Here is a 27296-nt window from a genome sequence, read left to right on the forward strand (position 1 = left end):
ATGAAAAAATAATATATTAGTATTTGTGAACACATGAATTATATTACATTTAAAATATTATAAAATCAGTTTATATTCAATAAGGACAATACAAATACAATTAACTATAAGACAAGTACAAGCCACTACGTGGCACTTGTTACTTTTAAGTCTAAACCAGATGCATTGCCAAAGAGAGTGGTGGTGGGCAAAATTTTATTTTGAATTATTCAAAATCTTTTCCTAAGAAATAGAAGCCCCTAATTTGTAGGAAGTAAGTGGAAAAGGGGTGGGACTATTTCTTGCCACTTGTCAAACATTTGAATTTTATACTTTTAGTTAAAAATAATTTTATGAGAAATTAATTCTTTTACTTAATTTTTTATTTATTTTCCTTCAATTTTGGAGTAGCTTGAATATAAAATATTTCATGAGACCCTAATTTTAAAATTTGGCTCTATTTTATAGGAAGCCCCCTTTCGTAAGACCTCAGAACTTTGAAAATGAGCTAGTGTATCCTCGTCTGAGATTTTGGCACAATTGGTGTTGATTGAAATAAGTAGAATATATCGTTGATAGATAAATGTATAAAGATACATAAATAAGTTGTAAACTAAAAGCCAAATAGTAGTGCCACTACCTCTTTGAAAGAATACATGAGAATAACTTATTAGACAACAGCCTAAATGATGGTATTCAAATATGTTGAGAGGCATGACAAAAAACAAAAATATCAAAAACAAATCATAGAAATTGTAAAATCTTTCTAAGTGTAAGAGCGCAAAAATTTATAGCATGCTTTAAGGAAGAAGGAGTGGGATATGTGGACTGTAAGAATAGTTCCAACAATGTGGCATTCTCAATAAATAGATTAACGACTCAATGAATAGATTAATGAGGAAGGTAGGAGGGGTTTTTCGCTTTGCTAGGGTTTCTTGCTTCATGCGATCTTTCAACCTTTTGTGTACTGCTTTTCATCTAAACTTTCCCTCTAGTAGATCCACTTGTCACACTGCATTTACTATGGGAGTTTTTTAGGCTAGGATATAATGGCTCTGGCTAGTGGTGAACCGGTTGTTTCTGGTGTTCACACCGTTGCTTTAGTCTGCCATGGTGCCTCCATAGAAAAAACATCCGCACAAATTTGTCTCGAAGGTTTTTCATGAGGTAATCCTGACATTATCCTTCCTTTGCAAGAATTTGATGCTGCATGTGATTGGTTAGAATAGCACACCTTGATAGGTTATTTTGTGGGTAGGACTCCCCCTGAAGCTATGCTCCTAGAATGGGTTAACAAGAGAAGGACTCCTCATGGAGTCCACCTTGACGCTGTGCAATTTTTATTTTTATTTTTGCTTTACTAACCCTTTGCCGGAAAACGCGGTCTTTAACAATGGACCATGGTCTATGCATTCTTCCTTGCTTGTTTTTCAAAAATGGTCACAAGACTTCATAGTCTTGGATGATAAAAAGCTTAGGGTTCCTGTATGGGTCAAGTTCCCAAGTTTACCCCTACCTTGCTGGCCTTTCATTGAGTCCATTGCCAAAACCCTTGGCAAAGTTGTCACCAAGGAGCCTAAGAAATTCTTCAATACCCGCTCATAATGACGCATTTACATAGAGGTGGATATTTCCAAGGATTTCAAGGATTCTGTGAAAATTTGGATTGGGACTAAAACCTTCTCTCAGAACATTCTTTACTTGAACCTCCCCAACACCTTTTATAGGTGCTAGTCTGCAAAATACAAGATCAAGGATTGCCCTCTAGCTACACCTAGGTTCAAGCCCATGTCTAAAGAGGCACCTGTCAAATAGGTTGAAGGGAAAAAAGAAGAATGGGTTACTGTTGGGCGTAAGGACAAGGCTCCCTCAAATCCCTTGCCCCCCAAGAAGTCCTACGCTGCGGTCACTGTGGTTCCTCCTACCCCTACAGGAGCGTCAATTCTAACCAGCGTAGGGATGTAGGCAACAGAAAAAGGAACTGCTTTCGAAGTTTTGCAGGTTTCAAACCCTACTGGTTTGCAGGGGATTACGATAGCCACTAGGGTTTCTACCTTGGTTACAGTGTGAACTCCTCTTTTTGCCTCTTCCATAGCACCACTAATGACACGACATTCTTGCAATCATCCTAGATGTGTGGAGATAAAAGAGGTGAAATGTCAGGCTATAAGTCCGGAGGGTTTTCCATCTGACTTCAGCCATGTTTCTACCTTCTTGCAGAATAACTACTCCTCTCTTGAGGACGAAGATGATATGGAAGAGTTCTCATGAACTTCCTATCATGGAATGTTCGAGGTCTCACAGACCTCTTCAAAAAGTATTATGTTTGGGATGTCCATCATAGACTTGGTAATTTAGATTTTCTCTATCTGCAAGAAGTTAAATTTTTTGGTTTCATGCTTGCTTTGGCATGCCATGTAATTTGGCAGGATGGCGTGATATTTTCTTCCCAGCATGAAGCTGGCCGAGGTGGTGTAGTTACTCTCCTATCACCTCACCTTCATTCTGTTATTATTTCGCATGGTTGTAACCCCATGCATAGAATTATTTGGCTTTTTCTTTCCATTAACAATCATTCTTTTGGAGTCATTAATGTTTATGCTTCCAATGATGCTAGGGAAAGATCTTAGATGTGGGCTTGGCTGGCTGAAAACTTGCCTACAACTACTTAGGTTATGTGTGGGGACTTTAATATTGTTGAAGTGGCATTTGACAAAGATGACATTCTACATTTTCACTGGACAGCTGAGGAAAGACAAGCCTGGTATTACATGCACAATAAATTGGGCCTTTTTGATCCCAATACCAACCACCACCATAGATAGTGGGGTTTGGCACACTTGGTCCAACTTTCAAGCTAGATCTAACTACATATTAAAATGCCTTGATCATGCTATGATCACTGGGAAATATTTTTTCTCTTTTTCTAAGGATCGAGATTTGCTTGTCATTCTCCTGCTAGATGTGATGTTATCTGACCACTACCTCATTTATTTTGTCATTTCTTGGCAAACAACTATCCCAAAGGTGGCCAAGTCTCAATTCTTCGTCAACACGTCTGTGTTGATGCATGCTTCTACCATTTTGCACATCCTACGTGTTTGGAACTTGGAGCCACGTCCACATTCTCAAAGCGGTTGGATTCAATGGTGGAATGATGCCATTACTAGAACTACTTGGTTCTTGTGCATTTATGGTTGACAATTGGCTATGTTCCGTAAACGGTCATATGAAGTCAGCATGCTTGCCCTCAAAAAATCCTTTGAGGCCCTCACCCTCAACCCCTTTGATGTGGACTTGCAAGTTTAGCTTACCAAACTTGACCATGACAAACAAATTGCTGATAATTATGTTGTGTGGGGAGCCCAAATCAAAGCCCATCTCCACTAGTTGGAGGTCGGCGACAAAGCCTCGAAAGAGTTTTTTTCAGGCTCTTCATGCTCATCATACCTCTATTGGGATTAAAAAAATAAAACAAGGAAATGTTGTTCTGTCTAGTCTCCTTGCCATCTTGCAAGCTTTTGTTCAACACTATGAGAACATGTTTGCTTCGTAGCGAAATTCGGTTTCTCAAGAGGAAGCTCTCAAAAAGGTGTATTTATGTTACTTCAAACCATCTAGTAGCTAAGAAAAACACTTTTTGTGAGAAACTTCTTTCCCTCCAAGACTTTAAAGAGGTAGTCTACACCATGGCAGATGACAAGTCCCCTAGGTGTGATGGGTTCCCTTGTGAATTCTACAAACACCTTTGGGAGCATATAGGTCTTGATCTACACAAAGTTAATCTTGAAGCCTATCACTCTAAAAGCTTAGGAGCTATTATAAACAAAGGAAATATCAAATTCATACCTAAAGCTGGTGATCCAGAGGATATATGTAATTGGAGACCCATTACCCTTCTAAATGTGTCATACAAGATCATTGCCAAGGCACTCTCTCTCAAAATCAAGCACATGTTGCTCTTAATTGTGCGACCACAGTAAACTGGATTCATCATGTCCAAATATATTCTTGACAACATCATTGCTATCTGGGAGGGAATGGAATGGGCTCGCAAGTCCAATAAGAAGGCCATCTTTTTAAAGATAGATTTTGCTAAAGCCTTTGATCGCATTGAATGACCCTTCATCTTGGCTATGCTCTAGGATTTGGGTTTTCGCCCCAACTTCCTCCAGTCCATGGAGATGCTCTTTGCAAATGCTAATGCTTGAATTACTATCAACAATTCACAATCGGAGGCTTTTGGAACTTTTTTCGTTCCATCAAACAAGGTTGTCCGCGAGCTCCTGCACTTTATGTCCTTGCTATGGAAGGTTTTTGATATTTACTTGTGCATTCTATTTCCTCAGGACTAGTTCGTGAAATTTCCTTGCCTGAATCATCCTCCCAATTAGTCAATGGACACTTTGCTAATGATTCTTTTCTCACTCTTTTAGAGGATGAAGAAAACATCAATAATACTTTAAGTTTCCTGGACACCTCTTGTCAAGCTTCTGGTTCTGCTATTCAATGGCATAAAATGCTCTACTTCCACTAGTCCTTTCTACCAGCTCCACCTTGGCTCAGCCAGTTTGAGTGGAAATGGGTTGCTCACAGAGAAATCTTCTACTTTCTTGGCATTCATTTTGCATTCCAGGCATCGCTTGTGGAACTTTGGAATGGTGTGCTGGCTAAGATTAGCAAAAAGCTCGACTACTGGATCGCAAAGCCACTCTCCTTTGCAGGAAAATTTGAGATTTTCTCTAAGATTCTTGCAGCCACTCATATGTATTACTCCTCTTGTTGGGCTCCATCCAAAGCTTCTTACATGAAGCTAGAAAGATTGCTCAAGAATTTTCTCTGGACCTCTAGCTTTGATCACCATGGCTTTCACAGAGAGGCCTGGGATTTCTGTTGTCTCCCAAAAGATTTTGGTGGTCTTGGCTTGCTTTCCACTCAGAGACAAGTTCTTTCTCTTTGTGCAAAATGGATTATTAGGGCTCTCTCAGGAGATGAAGCTTGGAAGATTCTGGTTTGGCACTGCATTTCTTCTAGCTTCCCTGTCAACAGGCCTGCTTGGAAGGGGATTGGTTTCCAAACCCTTCTCATTATGCATGAGCCTGTCATCATTCAAAGCTCCTTCGTCATCAAGAGCATTTGGAAAGCCTAGGATGTTGTTAAACCTTAGCTTTGATGGGCTGGAGATGAATTTTGCAATGGCCTCTCCTTGAATCAACATAACATATGGTGGTCTCCCCTATTCGCCATTCAAGGTACTCCACTCGCCAAGACTCAAGGGGCCAGTGCTCTACATTTTTTCAAACATGGCATCAAAACTCCTAAGGACCTCTTTTCACGTGTCACCATGAGTTTCAGGACCTAGGAAGATATGCAAGTACAATACCGCCTTATCCACTCAGACCAGTAGACTTTTTACCTTCTGCTTTCTTTCATCCCTGTTCACTTAGTCTATAAAGTGGGGATTCAATCTATTTGCCCTTAGTGGCTTGATTGGAGGTGGTTTCCTGCCACTCCTTTTTCTAATTACAAGCCAAGTTTGGGCTGTAGGTGGCTTTCGCCTCATCTTCCCATGGTGGATACGCTAAACCATAGATGGCATTTGCAATCTTCCCTTTCTTAATGGAGAAAACGCTTTGACACCATATGCTATAACTGAACCCAAGATTGCACATTTTTCTTGGTGCCTGGCCTTCCAAGGTTTTCCCCTGGGGCCTCGGCTCAAACACATTTGGGTTCCTGACCCTAGATGCCCCTTTTTCGGACAACCAGAGTCTTTCTTGCATATTTTTTGGTTCTGCAAGCATGCTTAGAATTATTGGCACTGGATTCATATTTTTTCAAGCCATTCAGACTTGAGTCTTTCTCTTAGCATATGATGTTATTGGGTGACCCTCCTAGATTTCCTCAGAAGTTTACCTAGATTTGGCATACCTTTAGGCTGAAGATCTTGTTTTCTCTATGGAAAGATAGGAATGTTGTTCTTTTCACACACAGTTTTTTGGATGTTAACATTGCTATGTATACTAAGGCATGCATTTGTAATAATGTAATTATGCAAATTCAGGTGCAAGCTAATAAAGTTTCACTCGAAGTTGATCACCTGTAGGAGCTACTCAATCACTGGGGCAATGCACCTTGTACTATTGCCAAAGTTCCTCCAGATGCCTCAGTGGAGATCTTGATGCACCACGACCACCATCCTTGGTGCCACTCCTCTAGCCACTACTCGCACACCTCGTGCTCCTAGGCTTCCCACTGCCACTCTACCAATGGTGGTGATGGCAGATGGAGGCGCTGCTCAGCTTCCCCACCCCGTGGTGGTACCGGTTGGTCCCTGGCTCCTCCTCTTGGTTGTCATCATGCACGCTCAGGGAAGTGGCCTCACCTATACCTGGCGATTTCTCCTCCGTAGCTTGAGGTTAAAGATGCAGAGGCTGCCACTGTTGCTGCTACTGGTGATGATGGCTGGACTGTTCCCAGCCTGCCCCCCAATCCTAAAGATGATCCACCACCCTCTGTCGGCACTGCTTTGGTATCCTAAGGTTGCCTTATATGTTTTTCTTTTATGAATAGTTTCTGATTCCAGCTGTGGCCGTGTTTTTAGTCTGGCTTTGACTGTTTGAACTCTTTCGCGGGGTGATATTGTATCCCCTGACCCCTTTTTTGTGAATTGTAAACTGAGTATATTTTACTAATAGAAAAGGCCACTATTCATCAAAAAATGAACAGATTAACTGTTCCTGCTGACGTGTACTCTTATTGTTGGAACAAACATGTAGAGGAACCGTTGCCCCAAATGCGAATCTCTCCACCATTATCTTTAATTTGGGCGCCAAACAGAAGAATTCCTTAACACTTCTAGTGCCATTATTTTAACACCAGATCAGGATTCACAACACTTGAAGGTATAATGCTTCAGCTCTATGCCCTTTCATTAAAATCTGGTCCAAGTTTCTCTTTTTTGAGTTCTTGGAGCTTTATTTCCTCCTTGCTTTTCAATGGCAGACAAAACCTCTGAAGCCATGAATGTGCACTTTCTCATAAATACTAAAAATCAGCGCATCGTATATGCGGAGGCTGGTAAAAAGTTTGTTGATTTTCTCTTCAGTTTTCTTCCTATGCCCATCGGATTTGTACTCAGATTGCTATCTGAATCCCAATCTGAATATGGTGCAAGAGTTGGCTCTGTCTCCAATCTCTATCATAGCATTGAAAAGCTGCCCTTTCTGTTTATGGGCACCGACAAATCCCAGCTGCTTGACCCCAAATTTATTACTTGCTACTCTAATAACTCTCTCAGGATTGATGGTGGAAATTATTACGTCCGTTGTTATATGTCGAGTAATACAGCCTTAACTCACAATATCAGCTCTAACAACACTGATAGATGTATCTGCGGGTGTTATATCAATCACCTCGTTCAGTTGCGGCAGAATACCAATAATGTCAACCAGGCCAGCGGAAGCAGTAGCAGCCAAACTGCAGGTCAAGTGAATGGCGGTTATGTGAAGGAGATGATTACATTTATCATAACTGATGATCTCAAGATAATAGGGAGTTCAACGATCACTAGCATAACGTTGCTCAATCAGCTCAACATCAAAGATTTAACAGATCTTCAAGAGCGCAATGCAATTGTTGATCGCAGCAAGGTTAGGGGTTCAATTAGTTGTATTCAGTTTTGCTTGGGTATACGCATCGCTGCATTTGATAAGAAAATAATAAATTTTGATTAAATAAAGGAAGGCGGCCAAAACTGTAGGGATTTAATTTTGTTACAATTGAGTAATTTAATCAAATCTTTATAATATTGTTAAACTTTTACAGGCTCTCGAGATTCTAAGGGCATCTTTGGTTTCAACAACTGTGTTGAATGATGTCTTCAGAGCCGAGTTTTCTGTGTCAGAAAAGGTAAAGTTTATTTAAAATTTCTTGATTACAGGGAGATGAAATTCATCTTCAGCTTCGTTAAACACTTGCTTGATATCTTATTTTGTGTTAAACCCTTGTATGGTGTTGCAGGCGTCTATTGAAGAATGAGAAAATGGATATCACGAGGTTAGAGTTGCAACGTTTGCAATACTACAAAAATTCAATCATGCTAATAATAATCTAATTTATTTACAGTTATGAAATTTTTTAATCTGCTTCAACAGTTCTACCTATTTAATAATTTATAGTCTTGTTTGTACGAATTGAGAAGAAATTGGTCAGTTTTTATAGGCATACTGATATAAACAGATTTTCCATAAATGTAACAGACTCTGCATGTTCTTTATATTATTATCTCTACCTTTTCTGGCAGAGATTAATGGGTTCAACTTGTGGAGCGGTTTTCCACATCTATTTTCAAATTGGCTTTAGAGTACTTTTAAAGTTGGTTGCTTATTAATATTTTATTAATATAATTTCTTGTTGAATTTTTCCTTTTATAATTGGTTGTTTTCTTTGAATTTGCTCATGTGCAATTAACCACATGCCTACCAAACGAATCTGTTAAATGCTTATTCTCCTTTCCGCTTTATGCAATATAAAACCCACGTGTTACTTAGCAAATAGCGAAGATGCTTTTGTATATTTGCTCCTCTACGTTAGAACAAGCACGTATATTCAGGTTGTTAGTGTGTATATTCAGGGTGTTAGTGTCCATAGCGATTCAATCCCTATTATAGCACAGGCCCATTTACATTGCTTGGGTTCCATCAATAATTTAGGATTTCTATTGAACGATATTGACAGGTATCGGTCATTGCATTCGTATTCTTGCATCCTTGATCGGGAATAATTATAATGGTGTTTGACTATAATTAATGTCCGTTTCACTGTATTTGCTTTAGATAACTCATCCTTGTGAGAAATATAAGTTAAAAATTTATATCTCACAACTTTAACTCAAAAATCTTTGTCAGAAAGCCAGAGCTTTAACCTTTCAACCAAACTTGTCGAATGCAATGAATAGAAGAGGAAGATAGATTCAAGTATGCTTGCTTGCTTTCTATTCAATCTTTCATTAAACTATTACAAAATCTGTGAGCATTCGGCTTCAACCAGAAAACTCTAAAATAACCCTAAATTGGTAAAAATTCAAACAACTTTAATACCTCAAAACTTTAAACCTACAACTCTAATGGCTGCATACAATGGTGCCTGGAGCAATCACTGCTTCAACAAGACAAGTTCAACAATAATAAACTTACAGAGAGAACAAGGGAAACATGTGCAACTGCAGGCACAAACTTCTTTTCTTCTTCCTTTTTCTGTTCTGCTCTGCAACTACTGATCTGTTGAATATGCTTGAACTTACTGAATGAATGAATAAACATTCCTTTTGTCACATTCCATTTTCCCCCTCTTTTTTTATTTCAAAAATCTCACCTACCGTATTTATGTTTTTGTCTGTTCTAGACGTCAGAGGTGGTAGGTGAGTGTTTGGCTCTAGCAGCCAATGTCAACTACTGCATTAAATATTCCAACACTCCCCCTTTGTCTTGAGCCAAACAAACAAGGATCAATGCTGATCCAAATCAATTACACCAAGACACTCTCTTAGGTGTACAAAAGATCCAATGCCTAAAGGCTTAGTAAAGATGTCTGCTAGCTGCTACTCAGACTTGCAAAATTTCATCATGATATCCTTATTCTCCACCAACTGTCTGATGAACTGATATTTGATCTCAATATGCTTGCTTCTCCCATGGAAGACTGGATTCTTGAACAATGCAATTGATGAGATGTTGTCACAATAAATTGTGGTTCTATCCATTTGCCTTTCATTCAAATCTGTCAAGATCCTCCTTAGCCAAATTGCTTAACATGCTACTGCATTTGCTGCTATGTATTCAGCCTCTAATGTAGATTAAGCAACAATGGTTTGCTTCTTGGATGCCTATGAAATTGCACCCGATCCCATGTGAAACATGTATCCGAAAGTGCTCTTCCTATCATCTAAACTTCTAGCCCAATCACTATCAGTATAACCTACCAACTTAAATTCATTTGATGTAGTATACAAAATTCTAAATTCATTGGTACCTTTCACATACTTTAGGATCCTCTTTCCCGCTTGCCAATGGGAATCCTTTGGTGTTTCCATAAATCTAAAAATTAAACTTGCTGCATGCATTAGGTCTGGCCGAGTTGCAGTCAAATATATTAGACTTCCAACCATACTTTTGTATAATGTTGGATCCACTCTCTTGCTAGAGTCTTCTTTACTCAATTTCAGACCTACTGTTGTTGGTGTGGGGGCTGCCTTACTATTCTGCATTTTAAATCTCTCCAAGATCTGCCCTGCATATTTTTCTTGAGAGATGAAGATGTCATTATGCATTTTTTTTACTTCTATGCCTAGAAAGTATTTCAAGAGACCTAGGTCTGTCATTTCAAATTCACTTTTCATGGCCTCTTTAAACTCACCAATTAGAGCCTTGTCATTTTCAGTAAAAATTAAGTCATCTACATACTAGACAACCATCAATACATTACCATTTGTTGCCTTGATGTAAAAAGTGGGCTCACCATTGCTTTTGCTAAAGCCATTGCTCATCAAATATGAGTCAATCCTGCTGTACCATGCCCGTGGAGCTTGCTTGAGCCCATAAAAAGCTCTCTTCAATCTATATACTTTTTGTTCTTCACCTACAACTTCATAACCAGGTGGCGGCTCCACATATACTTCTTCTTTCAATACACCATTTAGGAAGGCGGACTTCATATCCATTTGAAATAACTTTCACTTGTGCTAAGCTGCAATTGCTATGACAACATGCACGATTTCCATTCTTGCAACTGGTGCATATGTCTCATCATAATCTCTTCCATACTGTTGTTTATAGCCCTTGACTACCAGCCTTGCTTTATGCCTATCAATTTTTCCTTCAACATTACATTTGGCTTATAGACCCATTTCACTCCAATCACTTGCTTCTTGAGAGGCAATTCAGTTAGCTCTCTTATCTTATTTCTTTCTATAGCATCTATCTCCTCATCCATGGCTTTACACCATTTCTTCTCTTTGATTGCTTCTTCAAAATATATTGGATCACTATGAGAAAATAATGCAAAATCAACACTCTCATCATATTCTTCATACCTTTCATCTTGGTATATCTCCCTAAGACTTTTAGTCTTTCTTGGTAATAGGGAGGAGAGTGTGGGATCAGAATATTCACTACTGTTGCATTGCCGACTAGCTCGATCTTCACTAGTACTTGGTACTAACACTCGTTCATGCCTATAGGAGCTCGGCAATGTCTTTATTTGATTGCATTTTCTTCTATTTGCTCCTTCTTCTTGATGTTCGTCAGTGTCTTCTTCACTCATAATTGGCACTTTACTAGAAGTGCTTGGTGACTCATTAATTGAACCATACCAAGACTGATTTTCAAGAAATTTCACATCTCTTGAAAGAGTCATCTTGTTGTTCAATGGGTCATACAATCTGTATTCCTTTGATTCTGAGTTGTACCCTATGAAGATGCACTTTACACCTTTGTCATCCAATTTCTGCCTTTTTTCTTTAGGCACATGTGCATATGCAACACATCCAAACACCCTTAGGTGTTCAACTATCCATCTTCCTCATGACCATTCTTCCATTGGAATTTTGTCATGGACTGCCTTTGTAGGACACCTATTAATTAGCTAAACTACTGTTGCCACAACCTCTCCCCAAAATTCAGTTGGGAGACCTTTCTCTTTCATCATGCTCCTTGCCATTTCAACAATGGTCCTGTTGTTTCTTTCAGCCACTCCATTTTGTTGTGGTGTGTAGCTGGTTGTGAGCTCTTTCTTTATGCCATGTTTCCTTAAAAAATTTACAAAAGAATTGGAGGTATACTCCCCTCCTCTATCTGATCTTAGGACTTTGACGTAGTGTCCACATTCTCTTTCAGCCTCGGCTTTAAATTCTAAAAATTTATCAAATGCTTCAGATTTATTTTTTAAGAAATACACCCATGTCCTATGACTAAAATCATCAATAAATGTCATGAAATAAGTACTCCCCCCAATGGAAGTAACTTGCATAGGACCGACTAGGTCAGTATGCACTAACTCTAATGTATATCTAGCCCTCCTAGAATTTTTAGAATTAAAGGGAAGCCTATGTTGCTTACCCAAAATACAAGCCTCACACTTGTCACATGAATTTCCTATGCGTGGCAAATCTTCTACCATTCTTTTATTTGACAATAAATTTAAACTAGCATAGCCAAGGTGACCATACCTGAGGTGCCATAGCCGTGAGGGGTCTTCAATCACACTCCTTAGAGCTAATTGTGTGGGAGGTGCAGCACCAACTTGAGATGAGAAACATGTCTCTATCTTCAAGGGAAACATTTTGTTCTTTGTCATTTGAACTGCTGTGAGTAAGTTCTTGCTCCCATCCTTTTCATTGATGACACATTTGTCATTCTCCATCAGCACCTTGTATCCATTTTGAATGAGCTGACCAATGCTCATCAAATTGTGCTTCATACCAGGGGCGAAATACACATTTTGTATTTCCTTCTTCTCACCTTTCTTGGTGCGTACCATAATAGATCTTTTGCCCACAACTGGTAGGGTTCCATTGTTACCCATCTTAATTTCTGATTTGAAACTCTTGTCAATGAATGAAAATAAGGTTTCATTACCACTCATGTGGTTGCTACATCCACTGTCGAGATACCAAACCTCAGGGCTTCCTTCTTCACCAACATTGCACATGATTATGGTAGTGGCATTATTTCCACTTCCCTGACTGATCATTTTGCTTCTTCCAGCATTCATTTGCATAATGCCCATATTTTAGATAGTAGTAGCATTCTACATTACTCTTATTTGAGTTGTAGTTTTTCTTACCTCCTCTTGAAGTATTTTGTGAGATACTTGCTCCATCTGCTCTTCTTGAGATTTCTGCTGCAGCATTCCTTTGTCCTCCATTACCTCGGCCTCTACCTCTAGAGTTTCTGCCTGAGCTATTTCTTCCTCTCCCCCTTCCTCTTGGATTTGACTGAGCCTTGAATGCTTGCTCTTGGGAAGAAGAAGATGTAGATCTATTGATCCTATGCTCATGGGTTTGGAGTGTACCCATTAACTCATCCATTGTCAAAACAGTGAGGTCTTTTGCCTCTTCTATAGTCATGACCAAATTGTCATATTTATGAAGTAAACTCCTCAATATTTTTTCCACTATCCTCTGCTCTTGATAATCTTCTCCATTTGACTTCAATTGGTTAATCACATTGGAGGTCCTTGAACTAAAATCTACAACTAATTCATTTTCCTTCATCTGAAGGTTCTCAAACTCCCTCCTTATGTTCTGTAACTTTACAGTGTGGACTTTATCAGTCCCCTTGAAGTTCGTTCCAAGGATATCCCATGCTTCCTTTGCATAATTTGCTGCTACAATATTTGGAAATACTATCTCTGTCATTACTACTTCAATAATACTTAATGCCTTTGCATCTTTCCTCCTTGAATCTTTCAAATGAGTCTTTTGTGCATTTGTGAGGGTAGCATACTGAGTTGGATCAGTCATATCATTGAATCTATTAACAACAAACTCCCACAAATCATTTGCAACCATAATGATTTACATTTTCTTTGCCCATGATCATAATTTTTCCCATTGAAGGGTGGTGGCTGCTGCCATATCTAATCTGCATCTCCTACCATGTCAAATATCCCAAAAAAACAAATGCCCTAACTCACTATGGATGTGGGGCCTCAAAGCTCTGATACCATATGAGAAATATAAGTTAAAAGTTTATATCTCACAACCCTAACTCAAAAATCTTTGCTTGGCACATGAAGGTGCCAAGTGCCAGTTTTGGTCAGCACCTAAAGGTGTCAAGTGCCAGAAAGAAAAAATAGGTGCCAAGTGACAAACAGAAAATAGGTGTCGAGTTAGCTCGGCACAAGGAAGCCGAGTAAGCTTGCCACACAAAAGGCAATGCTCGGCCACAATGAAATTCTCGGCACCAATGGATGCCGAGTGAGCTCGGCTCCAATTAAGATTTATAATTTAGAAAATATTAACAAAATAGAGGATGTTGAGTGTTCTGTTTCAAACTAAAAATATTATAACTTAAAGAAATTCAACGTGAATGCTTTCACCATTAAAACCAAAAAGCCAAAGCTTTAACCTTTCAACCAAACTTGTCGAATGCAATGAATAGAAGAGGAAGATAGATTCAAGTATGCCTACTTGCTTTCTATTCAATCTTTCATTAAACTATTACAAAGTCTGGGAGCATTCAGCTTCAACCAGAAAACCCTAAAATAACCCTAAATTGGTAAAACTTCAAACAACTTTAATACCTCAAAAATTTAAACCTGCAACTCTAATGGCTGCATACAATGATGCCTGGAGCAATCACTGCTTCAACAAGACAAGTTCAACAATAATAAACTTATAGAGAGAACAGGGGAAACACGTGCAACTGCAGGCACAAACTTATTTTGTTCTTCCTTTTTCTGCTCTGCTCTGCAACTACTGATCTACTAAATACGCTTGAACTTACTGAATGAATGAATAAACATTCATTTTGTCACATTTCGTTTTCCCCCTCTTTTTTGATTTCAAAAATCTCACCCACCGTATTTATGTTTCTGTCTGTTATGGACGTCAGAGGTGGTAGGTGAGCATTTGGCTCTAGGGGAAAACGTCAACTGTTGCATTAAATATTCCAACAATCCTAGATATCAATTCATTTCAGTTGAGGATAAAATACATTTGCCTTTGATCATAGAATACAACGCCCTCATAATTCAATACGTTCTCAAAAACCTTAAATTTAGTTCCACTGGAGATCCATTTTTTAATTCATTTGATTACCGTCAAAACATTTTAATTCTTTAAAATCAATATGAGAATACACTCGGTTATCATCTACTATAAATCATTATGGAATCTGTCTAGATTCAAGGGAATGTATGATAATTGTAATGCTACATTATTAGCCAATCAAATATATATAGAGAGAGACTGTGTTTGTAAGTTAAGGAAAAAAATCGTGAAACTTTTACAAACTTTTATATTGAGAAATCAAGGAGTGCTCAACTTTTTCAACACAATAAAATTTACAAATTTCTTTGTATGACAAGTTGTATCTCTCTATGAATGTAGAATTTTTCTTGGAGAGATTTGAGCCTAAAAGTTCTAAAGTTACATATGTACCCTTTGCAATATGAGTCTTACCATTTCATACAAAACAATTCTTTTTAACCTATTTACATACTTAAAAAATATTTTGTAGAGAACAGTTGGCTAGATTTGTGATGTTTATAGTCTTTTCTCATTAACTTTCTTATAATTTCTCCATCGACTATATTACTAGACATTTATAGATTTTTATGTAAGCATCAGATCTATATCAAATCATTGTGGATCTTGAGTGAAAGTATAATATTTTAGCATTTGAAGATGTAAAGAGTTTGATATAAATGATTAATAAAAATAGAGTTGTTAGCACTTAGATGTGTTGAATTATATTTCTTTGTGAATTTCTATGTTCATTTTCACTTCATCCACCTCCAACAAGTGCTATCAAAGCAGACGTTAATTAAAAATCCTATCACCATTTTTGATAGATGAAGCTAATCAAGGTTACTAGTCAATCATTTCACCAATTGTGATAAATGTAATAGGGAAGTTAATCAAGAGATACATACAAAAGTTTGGTAGTCACTATTTAAGATTTGCGATAGCAAAGTAGATATCACAAAGAGGATTGGTGATGAAGTTTGAGGAGTTTCAAAGCATTAAAGTGCTTACATATTTTGCCAAAACATCAAAGAGATCAATTGACACCACTTGTAGCAACAAAGTATTGAATTGATATCACTGCTGAAAGATGAAGTTGTTGAAGTAGACCAAGCCTAGCTACTAATATAAGAAAGATCAAATGAATATGGGAAGCAACAATGATAAGACATCTTAGCTTATGTAGATATGGACTTCAACACATCTTATGTTAGGAACAAGTGTATATTATAACATTCTTATAACATTCAAATGTATAGTTCCTTTCGTACATTCTTTTCTTAGTTAGAAGTAGTGTGATCACCCGATCCATTGGATTGGGTGATCTCAACTTTCACTAGTTCCACTATTGCATGCTTCTTCCTTCTTTTTCTATGTTTTGTTCATCTAGCTCCTTGCCAAATCTCAATAGTTTTTTCACCTTTTTTTTTTCATTGCTAGGTGTTGGTGATCTGATTTTACAATTTATTCTCAAGTGACAATTCTTATGACAAAAATAGCAAACCACACTTCCATTGATTCAACTCTTATATTTGCCTCTAAAATGTGTCCTAAAACAATTTTTTGCAATATGTCCATATTCACCACAATAATGAAAACTATAACATGTCTTGTAATCCCAATTGTAGGAATGATCTTGTTTGGATGTATTTCCTTGCATTTTGGTTGTCCAATGAGGTTTTGCCTTAAATCTCTATTTCTGTGCCTTATGGCCATACTTATGACAATTATGGCAATATCCTTCAAATATAGGTACAACAGGTGTGTTATTGGTCTTTGATATACATTCTTGTGCTTGATATCCATGTTTTTTATATGGTTAAAGTAATATCAACTGAATTTAGGCTTGGGATTGGAGTTACCAATCTTGCTCTTGCAGATTTTTGTTGTATGTCCTAGTTTCCCACAATGATATCATATGGGTTTGTTGATTTTTGGCTTTGCATTCCTTCATTCTCCACTCTTTGATGATTCATCTTCTTTAGTAGGTGATAGGTTCTTGGTATAGCCTAGTCTAGAGGTGTCACTAGATCTTCTTTGTGTTCTCATCAGTTTCAAAAACTATCGTGCGACTTCATTATGTTTAAGTTCTAATTGTCCTGGTAGACATGCATGCAAAATTAACAATATCAAATATTCACAATCCATTTGTAATGCAAGTTCATTTTAGATTTGATTGTGTGTGTTTTTTAGCATCATCATTTCATATCACTCTCTGTAATCCATCATCAGCTGGATGAGAGAGTGCAAGATGCATGCAAAATGTCAAATTATAGGTAAGGCATGTAAACTGTTTTATAGAACGCCTCAAAGAAATGTGGTCTCTTTAACTTGCACCACAGACTAACACTAAAGCATTAGTAAGGTGCAGTCGACAAGGTTCAAGAAGAGGAAACAACTGTAGAAGAAGAAAGTGTTTTTCCTTGTTGGTTAGGTCTCTCCAGTTGTTGGTGATCCCAAAAACCTTTGATCTAGCTGAGATAAATAGTCCAAAATGTTCTAATGAAACTTTAAAGGTACTAGTGGAAGACTTTAGCAAGCATAGGTTCACATGCCTGAAATTGTCAAAACAAGCATTGTCATCAGACCAAATGTGTCCAATACAGTTATTTCAAGCTTGATGATGAAGATATGGAAGAAATGGAGCACACTTTTATAACATTATCCAGGAATTGGAACTACATGAAGCCCAGGAGATAGTTACTATAATAAAGGATGTGATGCGGGGATGGTTACCATCATAAAGAACATGACGGGAAAAGCAAATATTTCCCACCAAATGCGGATGAGATAAAAGGTCATAAAGCACAGTTAAACATATGACTAAATGGAAGATGAAAGGGAACCATACAGTAATGGTTTAAGTTTCTCCACAAGAATGAAATGGAGCCATATATTAGCTATGCCTAGATATCTTAGATCTATAATAGTCAAGATAAGAAATTAAGGTAAATAATGTTTTTTATCAGTAAATTGAGGATTCAATGTTTGAATACCTCATTAATGGGTATGTTAAGACACTTAAAGTAAATTGAATGGTAGTAATTTCTTATTTCTCAGTAGGAAGTTTTATTTCAAATTTGTAGAAAACATTACACTACCTAATCAATCACAAGAGTTGATAGGTCTTTCATTATTTGCTGCAGATGATTACCACAAAAAATATATATGTAGCAAATACAATTGGAAAGAGTGAAATTAAAGTTGTATCACCTGGAGAATTTCCCTTTCCCTTTCAGCTGTTAGCACTTCTGTTTTCTTCATCCTGGCTAGCTATTGTGTACTGAAACCTTGTGAAAACAATTGTAACCAAAACTCAGAAAGTCATAATACAAGCATATCTTGATGCCAATGAGAAAAAAACTTATTCGAACACTCAAAATCCCAAAACTTTATGAATTCTTCAAAAATGATGAAAAGAAAAAAAGAGAATCCTCTTCACCGAGTCAAAAGATTGATCATCCTCGTATCTAGTTTTTGGACCATTCAGATGCATGCCCATGTCAACTTCATTTGATCCCTACACACAAAAAAAAACAAATAAACTCATTCAGTATATGGCACTATTATCCATTCTCAGACTAGATGCGCATCCTAAACAGGAAGAAGTGAACAACACCATAGATCTTTTTGTTGCCGTAAGCGTTGTAGGTAAGAATTTTTCAATTTACGAAACTCCATTGAAAGTGCCTGGAGATCTCTGGCAAGAGGTCTCTGCATGTAGAATAAATTCATTTGATTGTTAAGTATAATGATAATGAGATTCTTCGTACTGATGTCTTTAAATAGGACCTTGTTTATTGATTTAATCTCTTGATCATAACTCACATATTCTAATAGTTGTATTTTATTGGCTAGAAGACACACCTAAACATTCTTCTGAACATTTGCATCCTTAGATAGGCCTTGCCCTAAAATCTTTTGCAACATTTGCTCACTTCTTTTCAGCAAGCATGTTATCTCTTGGGTCAGTTCTTCAATTGCATGTTGATTTGTCGTTGTGCCACCAAATTTTGGCATCAATGCCTTAGCCTAAAACTTTTTTAGCACAAAAATTTTGCTGGGTGCACATTGCATGTTAGTTGCTATCTCTTTTGATATATCCACCCATGCTAGAGGTAGGCCAATAACTACAACATCTCCTCTCTGAAACACACACATGCATTTAAGGGTTAACATAATAATTTTCAAAACATAATAGAATTTTATCAATACATGGACTCCACATCAGATCCAACTCAAAAAAAAAATGTGAGTTTTATATAAACAAAATGTTGTTGTTCTAAGTGCAGGAATCTATACTTATAGTAAAAGCTAAGCCAAACTACTCCAAATAACAAATCAAAAACCTATTCCATGGTGAAAAGAAAAATAAAGATTTTGGCAGATAAACTTTCATATCAAGAAAAAATATAGGAAATGCTTTGATTTGTTTTGATTTATCAAACTTCAAGAAGTTTCCAAAAAACAAAAATAGAAGATATTGCCTACAAAAAATATTGACCAAAAGAAAGTGCCTTGGCATCTGTTTTGTACCTAGTGGATTGCTTCCCATGTTGCTTGGGAAAATGAATGTCTTACATCTATTTTCACAACTAATTCGTTGTTGAAATTAAGTTTCCAAAGGAGGAGATGACCTGTGCTGAAGAAATACCCAATTCCATTAGATAATGCATGGCTCAATGTAGGTTCTTTCACTTTGGCAATGAAAGGTTTCAAATCTTCTTCAGTAAATTGAAGAAACTGGGATCTTTCTCCACCATCTAAATTTTAATACGTTAAAAAATCAATGGCAGTAAGCTGGGCATGGTTTCTTGTTGGCACAAACACTAGAGCTAGTTTGCCTCCTTTTGCATTCTGAATTATTGATGTGTAAGTTGGCTTGGTCATTGCTTGCATTCGAGCTTCAAAGTTGGCTATATCAACACCCTAGATATGAATCTCTAATGGTATAGGATAGACATCGAGGGGAATTAAAAAGGCCTTGTGCAGTAGCTCCAATCCACTCACCAAGATCTTTAGCATTTTCAAGTGAAGTGGAAAGAGCAACAATGTGAATATGATATTTAATTTGAGGACAAAAAGATTGGCAAACCAAATTAGGAACTATTGAGATTAAAAACAATAGGAAAATAGTAGAGAAACTATTAATGACAAAGAAACCTGAATTATGTTTAGGAATAGGAATCTTCTTTGTTATGTATTCACATACAACATCAATGTTGTACTTTAGTTGTGCAGATATTAATACAATTGGAGCTCGATCAGCAATGGTATCCTAATAGAACCAAAACATTTACAACACCTTAGAGTCACAAGGAAAAACAAATGATGATATTAGAATTAGTAACAATCATCAATGCATTTAGCATTGAGATTAAATATATTTAAAATGCACAGAATGAATTTCAACATACCTGAATAAATTTTTGAATTGCCTCATGCTGGTTGTTTGCTACACTCTCCTGGATGAGGTCACTTTTTTCCTATAGAATAATAATATGCTGAAGATTTGCATAAACAAATTACAAATCACTAAACTAAGTTATTATTATACACATCTGGAAATCAACAAATGAAACATATTGTAAAAGCTTTATGCATGCATTTTCAAATCCAAGGACATCACACAAAGGACTGTCTTCATTTCCACTACCATATGCCCTACAATGTGAATTGAATGACGTTAATTATTTACCATGCTCCAAACCAAAGAGAAAAGCATCATTCCACTTTCATAAACCTTTCAATCATCCATTATGAATAAGAAATAGTACTTATCTAGACCATCCTTGTTCACATTGTCCTCCATACATATGCATGAGAAACTAAAAATTTAGAAAATTTTAGATAGAACCCAAGTAGGACACAATAACTTACTGGAACAAAAGGATGTGTCAAGTTTAGCATATGATTGACTTACCTCAAACAAGCTTCACCCTTAGAGCCAATTGAAGATGAAGATGATAATTTCTATTTCATACAAAATTAAGAGAATGACTAAAAAAACATTAATAATAAAGGAAATAAGGTATGTTAGTTTGAGCTTCACTTCATTTCGAGAATACTTTAATATTCTCTACTTAACAAGGCCAACCACGTGAAGGTGGAAGCTCATTTGGCCTCACCCTCCTCCCCCTAACATCAATCTAAATTCCCCATTAACATCTAATTACATACTTCATTCATTTCATTCATCCATTTATGAACTATAACATTCAATCAATACAATCACATAACATTCATTAATATGATATAAAATTCATTAATAAACAATAGTAATCAAGACTTTATATTATATTATTAGAAGATTTTACAAAAAAAAATTCCTGTTCAACTACAGGCACCAGGGCAAATGAATAGGGCAAAGAAAACCCCCCAGTATAGCCCAAGACTAGAGTCTTGTATACATTATAGATGCCCTTTATAAGGGTCTTTAAGAAGGCAGACCTCCTTTTATACAAGGGGAGAATTTTCAATAGAAGAACTCCAAAAATAAATATAAGGCTGGATCAAAATCTGTCTCAGCCAAATTCCCTTCCCAACATATTGGGGATTACAAATAATAGCAGCTAAAAGAGTTACAAATATTAATGTTGGAGGAAATTGGAGTGACAAAATTTTGAGGAGATCTATGGTCTGGTTAAAGAAATGGTGGACATTGGAGGTAAATGTTGCAATCCTTGAATAACCTAGAATAAAAAAACAATGTTCCATGGCAATGAAAAGAAGGGGGGTAAGGGGTCAATAGGTCTTACCCCCCTAAAAAAAATATCCGACAAGTCACTTATTCTCAAAATAGGAATCCATAAAACTATTTAGCACCTTACATTTCTAGCTTTGGTCACAAATAGAAATATACATATATAGAGGAGAGCAACTTGTGTAAAAGTGTTGAGAAATTTTTGTTAGAAAGTAAGTTAACTTGTTTAAGTGGCTAAAAATGCCCTAACTCAACCCATACACCAATTGTCAATGCTACCTTTTTTGAAGGTAAATACTAAATAAGCTTGCTACCACTACACGCCTATTTACTAGCATACAGGAAGAATAAAAATAAGTCTCCTTCCTATGAACATAGGTAGCTTAAAGTGGTTACGGACTCCTTGGTACATTTTTACCTTAATGATATACACTGTGTTTACATTTGGTATGTTCATGTGATAATTGACAATCCAAAAAATTGCCTAGGGATCTACAAGGCGAAATGTAAGGAAAGACAACATATGTCCACTATGAACTCTGACAAGCACAACAATATAAGAAAAATTGAATACCTCTACTTGGCACTCCTCCATGACAACTTTTCCAGCTTCTGCTTCTAGCTCATAGGCCTTCTTCCATCTGGTTATGTCTTCTTCTGCATCTATAATATCCTCCATGAGACCTTCAACCTTTCAAGATGATAAAGTGGATCAATTAATCATTTGTTCCTAACGAAACCTATCCCTACAAACTTCATAAAAAAACATCTACCAATTACCACCATATAAATTGAATATTAAAATGAAAACATTGATATTTTTTCATTTCTTTTAAAACTAGCATATGAATACAAAGAATATCCAAAAGTGTTATTGCATTTCCTGTTAGTGCAATTTCTCTCTCTTCAAGTTCTTTAACAGATAACTTATTTTTTGCCATATCTTTAGCTTGGCTTGCTGAAAGTTCTCTTAAATGGTCGACTTCTTCTCTAAAATATGATAGCAAAATGAAATTGAAGTGAAATGTTTAGCAACTAAAGAATGATATATAACTTCAAGAATGTGTAAGATGCCTTATTCCAACAAAGAATATATTTCAAGTGTATCACATAGTGCTTAACTTCAATTTCACAAGCTACACAAATATATATAAAAAAAAAAGCAAGAATAAAATTAGTTAGTGAGAATACATATTATGATTTTTCAAAGATGTTCACCATTATGAGATGCCTTTGTTGTCAAAACTCATACCTTGATACTTCCAAAGAATGCCACAGTTCTATTATTTCATGTTGCATAGTTTTTACTATATTCTTCGTGGAAGAAGCCTGGGTTGAAAAATAAAAAATGGAGTATTAAGTCCATGTTTTCCTGCACATACTTTGCTGCCAAATAAACTAATAAGATTGACATTTATTACTATATTTATGTGAGCATACGAATAGAAGGAAGAGTGATGAGATAGTAGAAGCTATCAAGATGCCCAATCTTAACTCCCACATTGTCATTTCTGAACTAAAACATAGATAATAAAATTGGTCATTCCTAAGACATAATAATTCAGCTCATGGAATGTCATGCCCCGCCATGAAGGATATCAATGCCTTAGAAAAATTCAAGACTTCACAATTTTCCAAAGTAGAGTGACTAGAAAGGATTATGAATGAACAACAAATAGTGATGGGCTTAATGATAAACAACAATTAGAATATTAAACAATGAAGCAATCTTAATCAAAGAAAACTTAAAAGGAACTAAATTCTTTTAAAACAACAATTCATAAATACATGTCAATACATTGTGACAATTAATAAAGGTGCATCAAGGAGGAGACTCAACCCCTCACAAAAGGGCAACCATCCCAAAGGTCACACATCTTGAGGAGAATGAGAAGATATAAAGCTAGAACAGGATAGGAGAGTAAAAAGGAATGGAAGATCATAAATAGAGATGTAATACATATAGAAATCAATTAAAAGAAGTGGATCCACATTTTTTATATCAAGAAAACATTGGGGAGAAGAACATCCACAGGTTTGAACATCTCGGCACTCATCCAAATTAGGAAAAGATAATTGTGAATAGAATATACAACACAAAGAATCAGACTGGAAGAAGTCATCTCTAGAAATATTATTACAAAATTATTCACAAAGGGGCATTGAACATCACAAGAAAGTAGATGATATTGAACAAACCAATTGATAGATTGAACCATTCAGCAATAAGCATTCATACAAAGGAGTGGCAATAGCATTGAAGAACGAAATAGTATCAAATCAGATCTATCTATATCACACTAGAAGACTAAAAGGCATGAATTAGGGTAGTTCTGAAAAGGGGACATCACATGGAAGAACAAAGACTTGGTAAAGCTTTTACGTAACCACCCATATATGGTTTGCATTTCATTCCAGTTTTGAAGCTCAATGTTGGAATTTAGTCATCTTTTAACAATTTGTTCTATTCACCATCATTTCATTTTGTGTCTCAAGTGGCATTCATATCAAGTAGACCAGGTCATTCTTGAAAAAAAAAAAAAGTTTTGGCGTGTATAAAATAAAATTTGGAATTGCAAAATTGAGGTATTTGACAAATTGATTTTCAATTTCAAGAATTTATAAGAGACACAAGGAAATAAGTTCACGATTTATGGAAAAAATTGAACAATCAAATTCTCAAAGAAGAAAAATTATAGTCAAAATCTGTGACTAAATATGAAGATCAGTTTAGTGCCAAACTGAGTTTATGAATAATGTAACCTAGACCTAGGATTGCAACATAGCTTGGAATGAAAAATTAGAGACCTTCATACCAGACTAAATGCATCCTCTTTCCCTTCATTGCTATCATTCTCTGGTGTAGGAGGCTTGCCCCCACTCTCAACCTTAAACCAAAATCCAACCCTTTGCAACCACTTTCTGCAATCTGAAAATTTGCCACAGCACTGCCTCCCTTTGACTTTGAAAAAGCCGTTTCAACTGTCTCTTTTTTTGCCAAAGCACTTATGAACAAAGCACTAATATTCCTATTCTTCTCTATTAAACTTATTATACTATTCTCTAATTCTTTCTTTTCTTTCGACACATTTTTCTTGTAGTCTTTAAACATGGCCTCGGCAGAAAAGGCAAGCTTGGACACTGCCCTTACCCTATCCAAGCAATCTTCTAAACTCCCCTCAATACACAATTCATCTAAAATTGATTTAACTTCATAAATTAATTCATTCTTCTCTGGTTGATCAGACTTTGGGTCATTGCACATCATATTCAATAACTTGTCAAGGTACTCTTGAGCTTTGGACATGTCAGCCAAAATGGGATTCTAAGAGTCCATTTGTTTGCAAAGATGGTTCCCCTGCATTGAGGTTTCATATAATTTCTGATCAAGTTCTTCATTTTCTCTAATTACATCCTCCAAATCCCTTTCTCGGCTGATGTCCATAGCATGAGTTGAGTCAGGCTAGCCTTAAAGAATTTATTGATATAATCATCAGGGTGCTACTTCCTCACACATTGTGAATTTCTTGCTTCTCCTCTAGATTAATTTATGAGGTCCTATTAGGTCCAATAAAAATGGCCAAATTTCAAACATTAAATATAGGTAGATCTTGAAGCTCCTAGAAATTAGTACTTCAGTTGGTTTTGATCATTACAATTTGAAAAACAACAGATTTGTTTACACCCTCCAGTACCTAACTATTAGGAATTTGAATTTCAAATTTGTGAACTTCTGAAATATAAACCCCTAGACTCCTACCACTTTATCTATGATCAAAATTGACCTTATTCCATTATTTAGGACTTGTTACATCTATTTTATCCCATTTGGCATCTTAGGTTCCACTTGACAACTTCCCACTCACCATGGAGCCTATCAAAGAAAAAGTCAAAACATTCTAAAAGAAATTCTATGATTGTAATAAAAAGGGAATGTATCATACAAAAGGAACCATACCTTTGATTTCCCAGTCAGCTTGAGTTTATCTGCGTAACTTGTCACACTTTGTAGGAAGTGCATATGCTTTATGGTACGCTCAAGTAAAGTATCAATACTGACTAAAGTGTTAAAAAAGTTGCAGTAAGTAGAGGCCCTTAATTTCCAGTTACGCTCTTTTAAGACCAAACACTTTTTTAACTTCAAAATCTATCATAACAACTATGATCTAAAGAAAACAAAAAATGAGGTACAAATTACAGGAAGCTACCTTTGCTCTATTTGGAATAATATCCTATAGTTCCTTAAGACGATCTTGGATCTGTTGCCTATCCTTTGGCCTTAGCCTAGAAGTCTCGCCATGCTTGGCTCGCTTCCTATTACCTTTTATAGGCTCCTCAGGTCTTTTTGTCTATGCAAACCCATGGTTTTCACAATGAGTCTCATTCACTAGAGATTTGGGCATTGAATTTGTTGAGGACTTATCCCAATGTCCTCATGGGACATAGAAGAAAAGGTTCAATTTGTATAGTCTCCTAAATCTAGGCTTTCTCTAGGCTTGGAAATGTCTACAGCCATAGACTGTTCCTTCTCAAATGCACTCACCTATGCTATAAAGCAATTTTCAAACTTAGTAGAGGAACAATACATAGGGGTAAAATTTTAAGTGCTTGAAAATTTAGTTTTACAAGATATATTATCATCCAACCCCTGGTTAGTGCACAGGCATCTATTTGCAACTATAGCATCTTAAAGATCTTCAGACTTGGTCTCAGGTAAAATCCACCCTTTAGTTGTTGTTATTATGGATAAATTGGATTTTTTATTTACCTCCTCCTTAGAATGATAATTTGAACATGGAGAAACTCCAAAATTTTGGCTTCCCAGATTTACACCAAATACACCTCTGTGAAATAATATGTCTTCCCAAACGCTATTCTCTGGTACCTTAAAAGTGGGTCTCAGTGCCTCAAGGAGTTCACCACTTGATGGAGTGCATGAAACAACATTCATATTTTTATTTTTCCCTTTATAAGGAAGAAAACCTATTGTTATTAGAGCTACTGAATTCTATAACATCAGGATTATCAAAATCAGATAGAATAGTAGAATAGTTGTTGAAGTTAGAAATGACACTTTTTGAAACATCTTTGATAGGGTTCATTCCATGAATACCATTCTCTGACAAATGCTCATAAATGTTCTTATCTATAACCTCTTTTTTCCAAGATGACTTATCCAATCCAACTGTGTTTGATACTGAAACATTTTGATGCCCGATAGAAGTTACAAGATAATTGCTTAAATTCTCAAGCATTTTTGTGTTATGACACCCAGTTGTGTTAGTCCATTGTACATTACAGGATTCCCTATTATCAAAGATGGTTATCCCCATGTTGATTGAAGATAATAAAGGAGAGGTGTAATTGATTTTTTTGAATCTACCTTAACCATTGGCATTGCAGTTGGCTCCTTTTTTGTCTTGTTGATATTGTGTGCAAGAAACCTTGCTGCTAATGAAGAGTATCTACACTATCCAACATTATCTTGAAATAATGGAACCGAGGGATGTACATCTACTAGAGTTTCTTGTAGCCTATCATTTTTCTTGGTTCCTTCAAAACTATCTTGGCCAAACCTTTCAACATTAATCGATTTAGCACCACATATGGAAACTGGTGCAAGCATATGAATAGTGATTTTGATTGATTTTAGGACCTTCCTAATCATTGTAAGGTTTTTGTTCAATCCAAATTGCTTCTTGTGTTGCATGATTTGTGATAGAGCATATTTGATGTCATTAAATTGCATCTTAAGTTGAAATCCTATTTGACAATAAAGAAATTGCATCCTTAGCAAGGCTATGTACACTCATTTGTTTTTATTAGTGTATCTTCCTATTTAAGCATGCTTGTAGATATACTATT

The 27296-nt window shown here is 36.3% G+C and overlaps 1 protein-coding gene, 1 long non-coding RNA gene and 1 pseudogene across 2 annotated transcripts; 2 read left to right on the top strand and 1 right to left on the bottom strand.

Annotated features, from left to right (window-relative positions):
* The first annotated feature begins 6977 nt into the window (after positions 1-6977).
* LOC149572362 (uncharacterized) lies at positions 6978-7557 on the top strand. Its single transcript, XM_089815822.1, has 2 exons — positions 6978-7469; positions 7534-7557. Exons 1-2 carry the CDS (start codon positions 6978-6980, stop codon positions 7555-7557), a joined length of 516 nt encoding a protein of 171 aa, XP_089671948.1.
* A 74-nt stretch (positions 7558-7631) lies between these two features.
* On the top strand, positions 7632-8081 carry LOC149572363 (uncharacterized). The gene is made up of 3 exons (XR_016359100.1): positions 7632-7668; positions 7807-7890; positions 8002-8081. It is a non-coding gene; the product is annotated as an uncharacterized LOC149572363 (long non-coding RNA).
* Positions 8082-18322: 10241 nt separating this feature from the next.
* LOC149572364 (uncharacterized) lies at positions 18323-24876 on the bottom strand (annotated as a pseudogene).
* Between the last annotated feature and the right edge of the window lie 2420 nt (positions 24877-27296).

Source organism: Cupressus sempervirens, chromosome 2 (genome assembly GCF_028749045.1).
Source record: "Cupressus sempervirens isolate cs-2001-9-10 chromosome 2, ASM2874904v1, whole genome shotgun sequence".
Taxonomy (NCBI): domain Eukaryota; kingdom Viridiplantae; phylum Streptophyta; class Pinopsida; order Cupressales; family Cupressaceae; genus Cupressus; species Cupressus sempervirens.

What these genes read in the sequence shown, in the direction of transcription:
- LOC149572362 (XM_089815822.1), top strand. Translation starts at nt 6,978, where the DNA reads ATGGCAGACAAAACCTCTGAAGCCATGAATGTGCACTTTCTCATAAAT. An exon ending in GCAGCCAAACTGCAGGTCAA is followed by an intron (nt 7,470 to 7,533) that starts GTGAATGGCGGT and finishes TCAAGATAATAG; the next exon opens with GGAGTTCAACGATCACTAGC.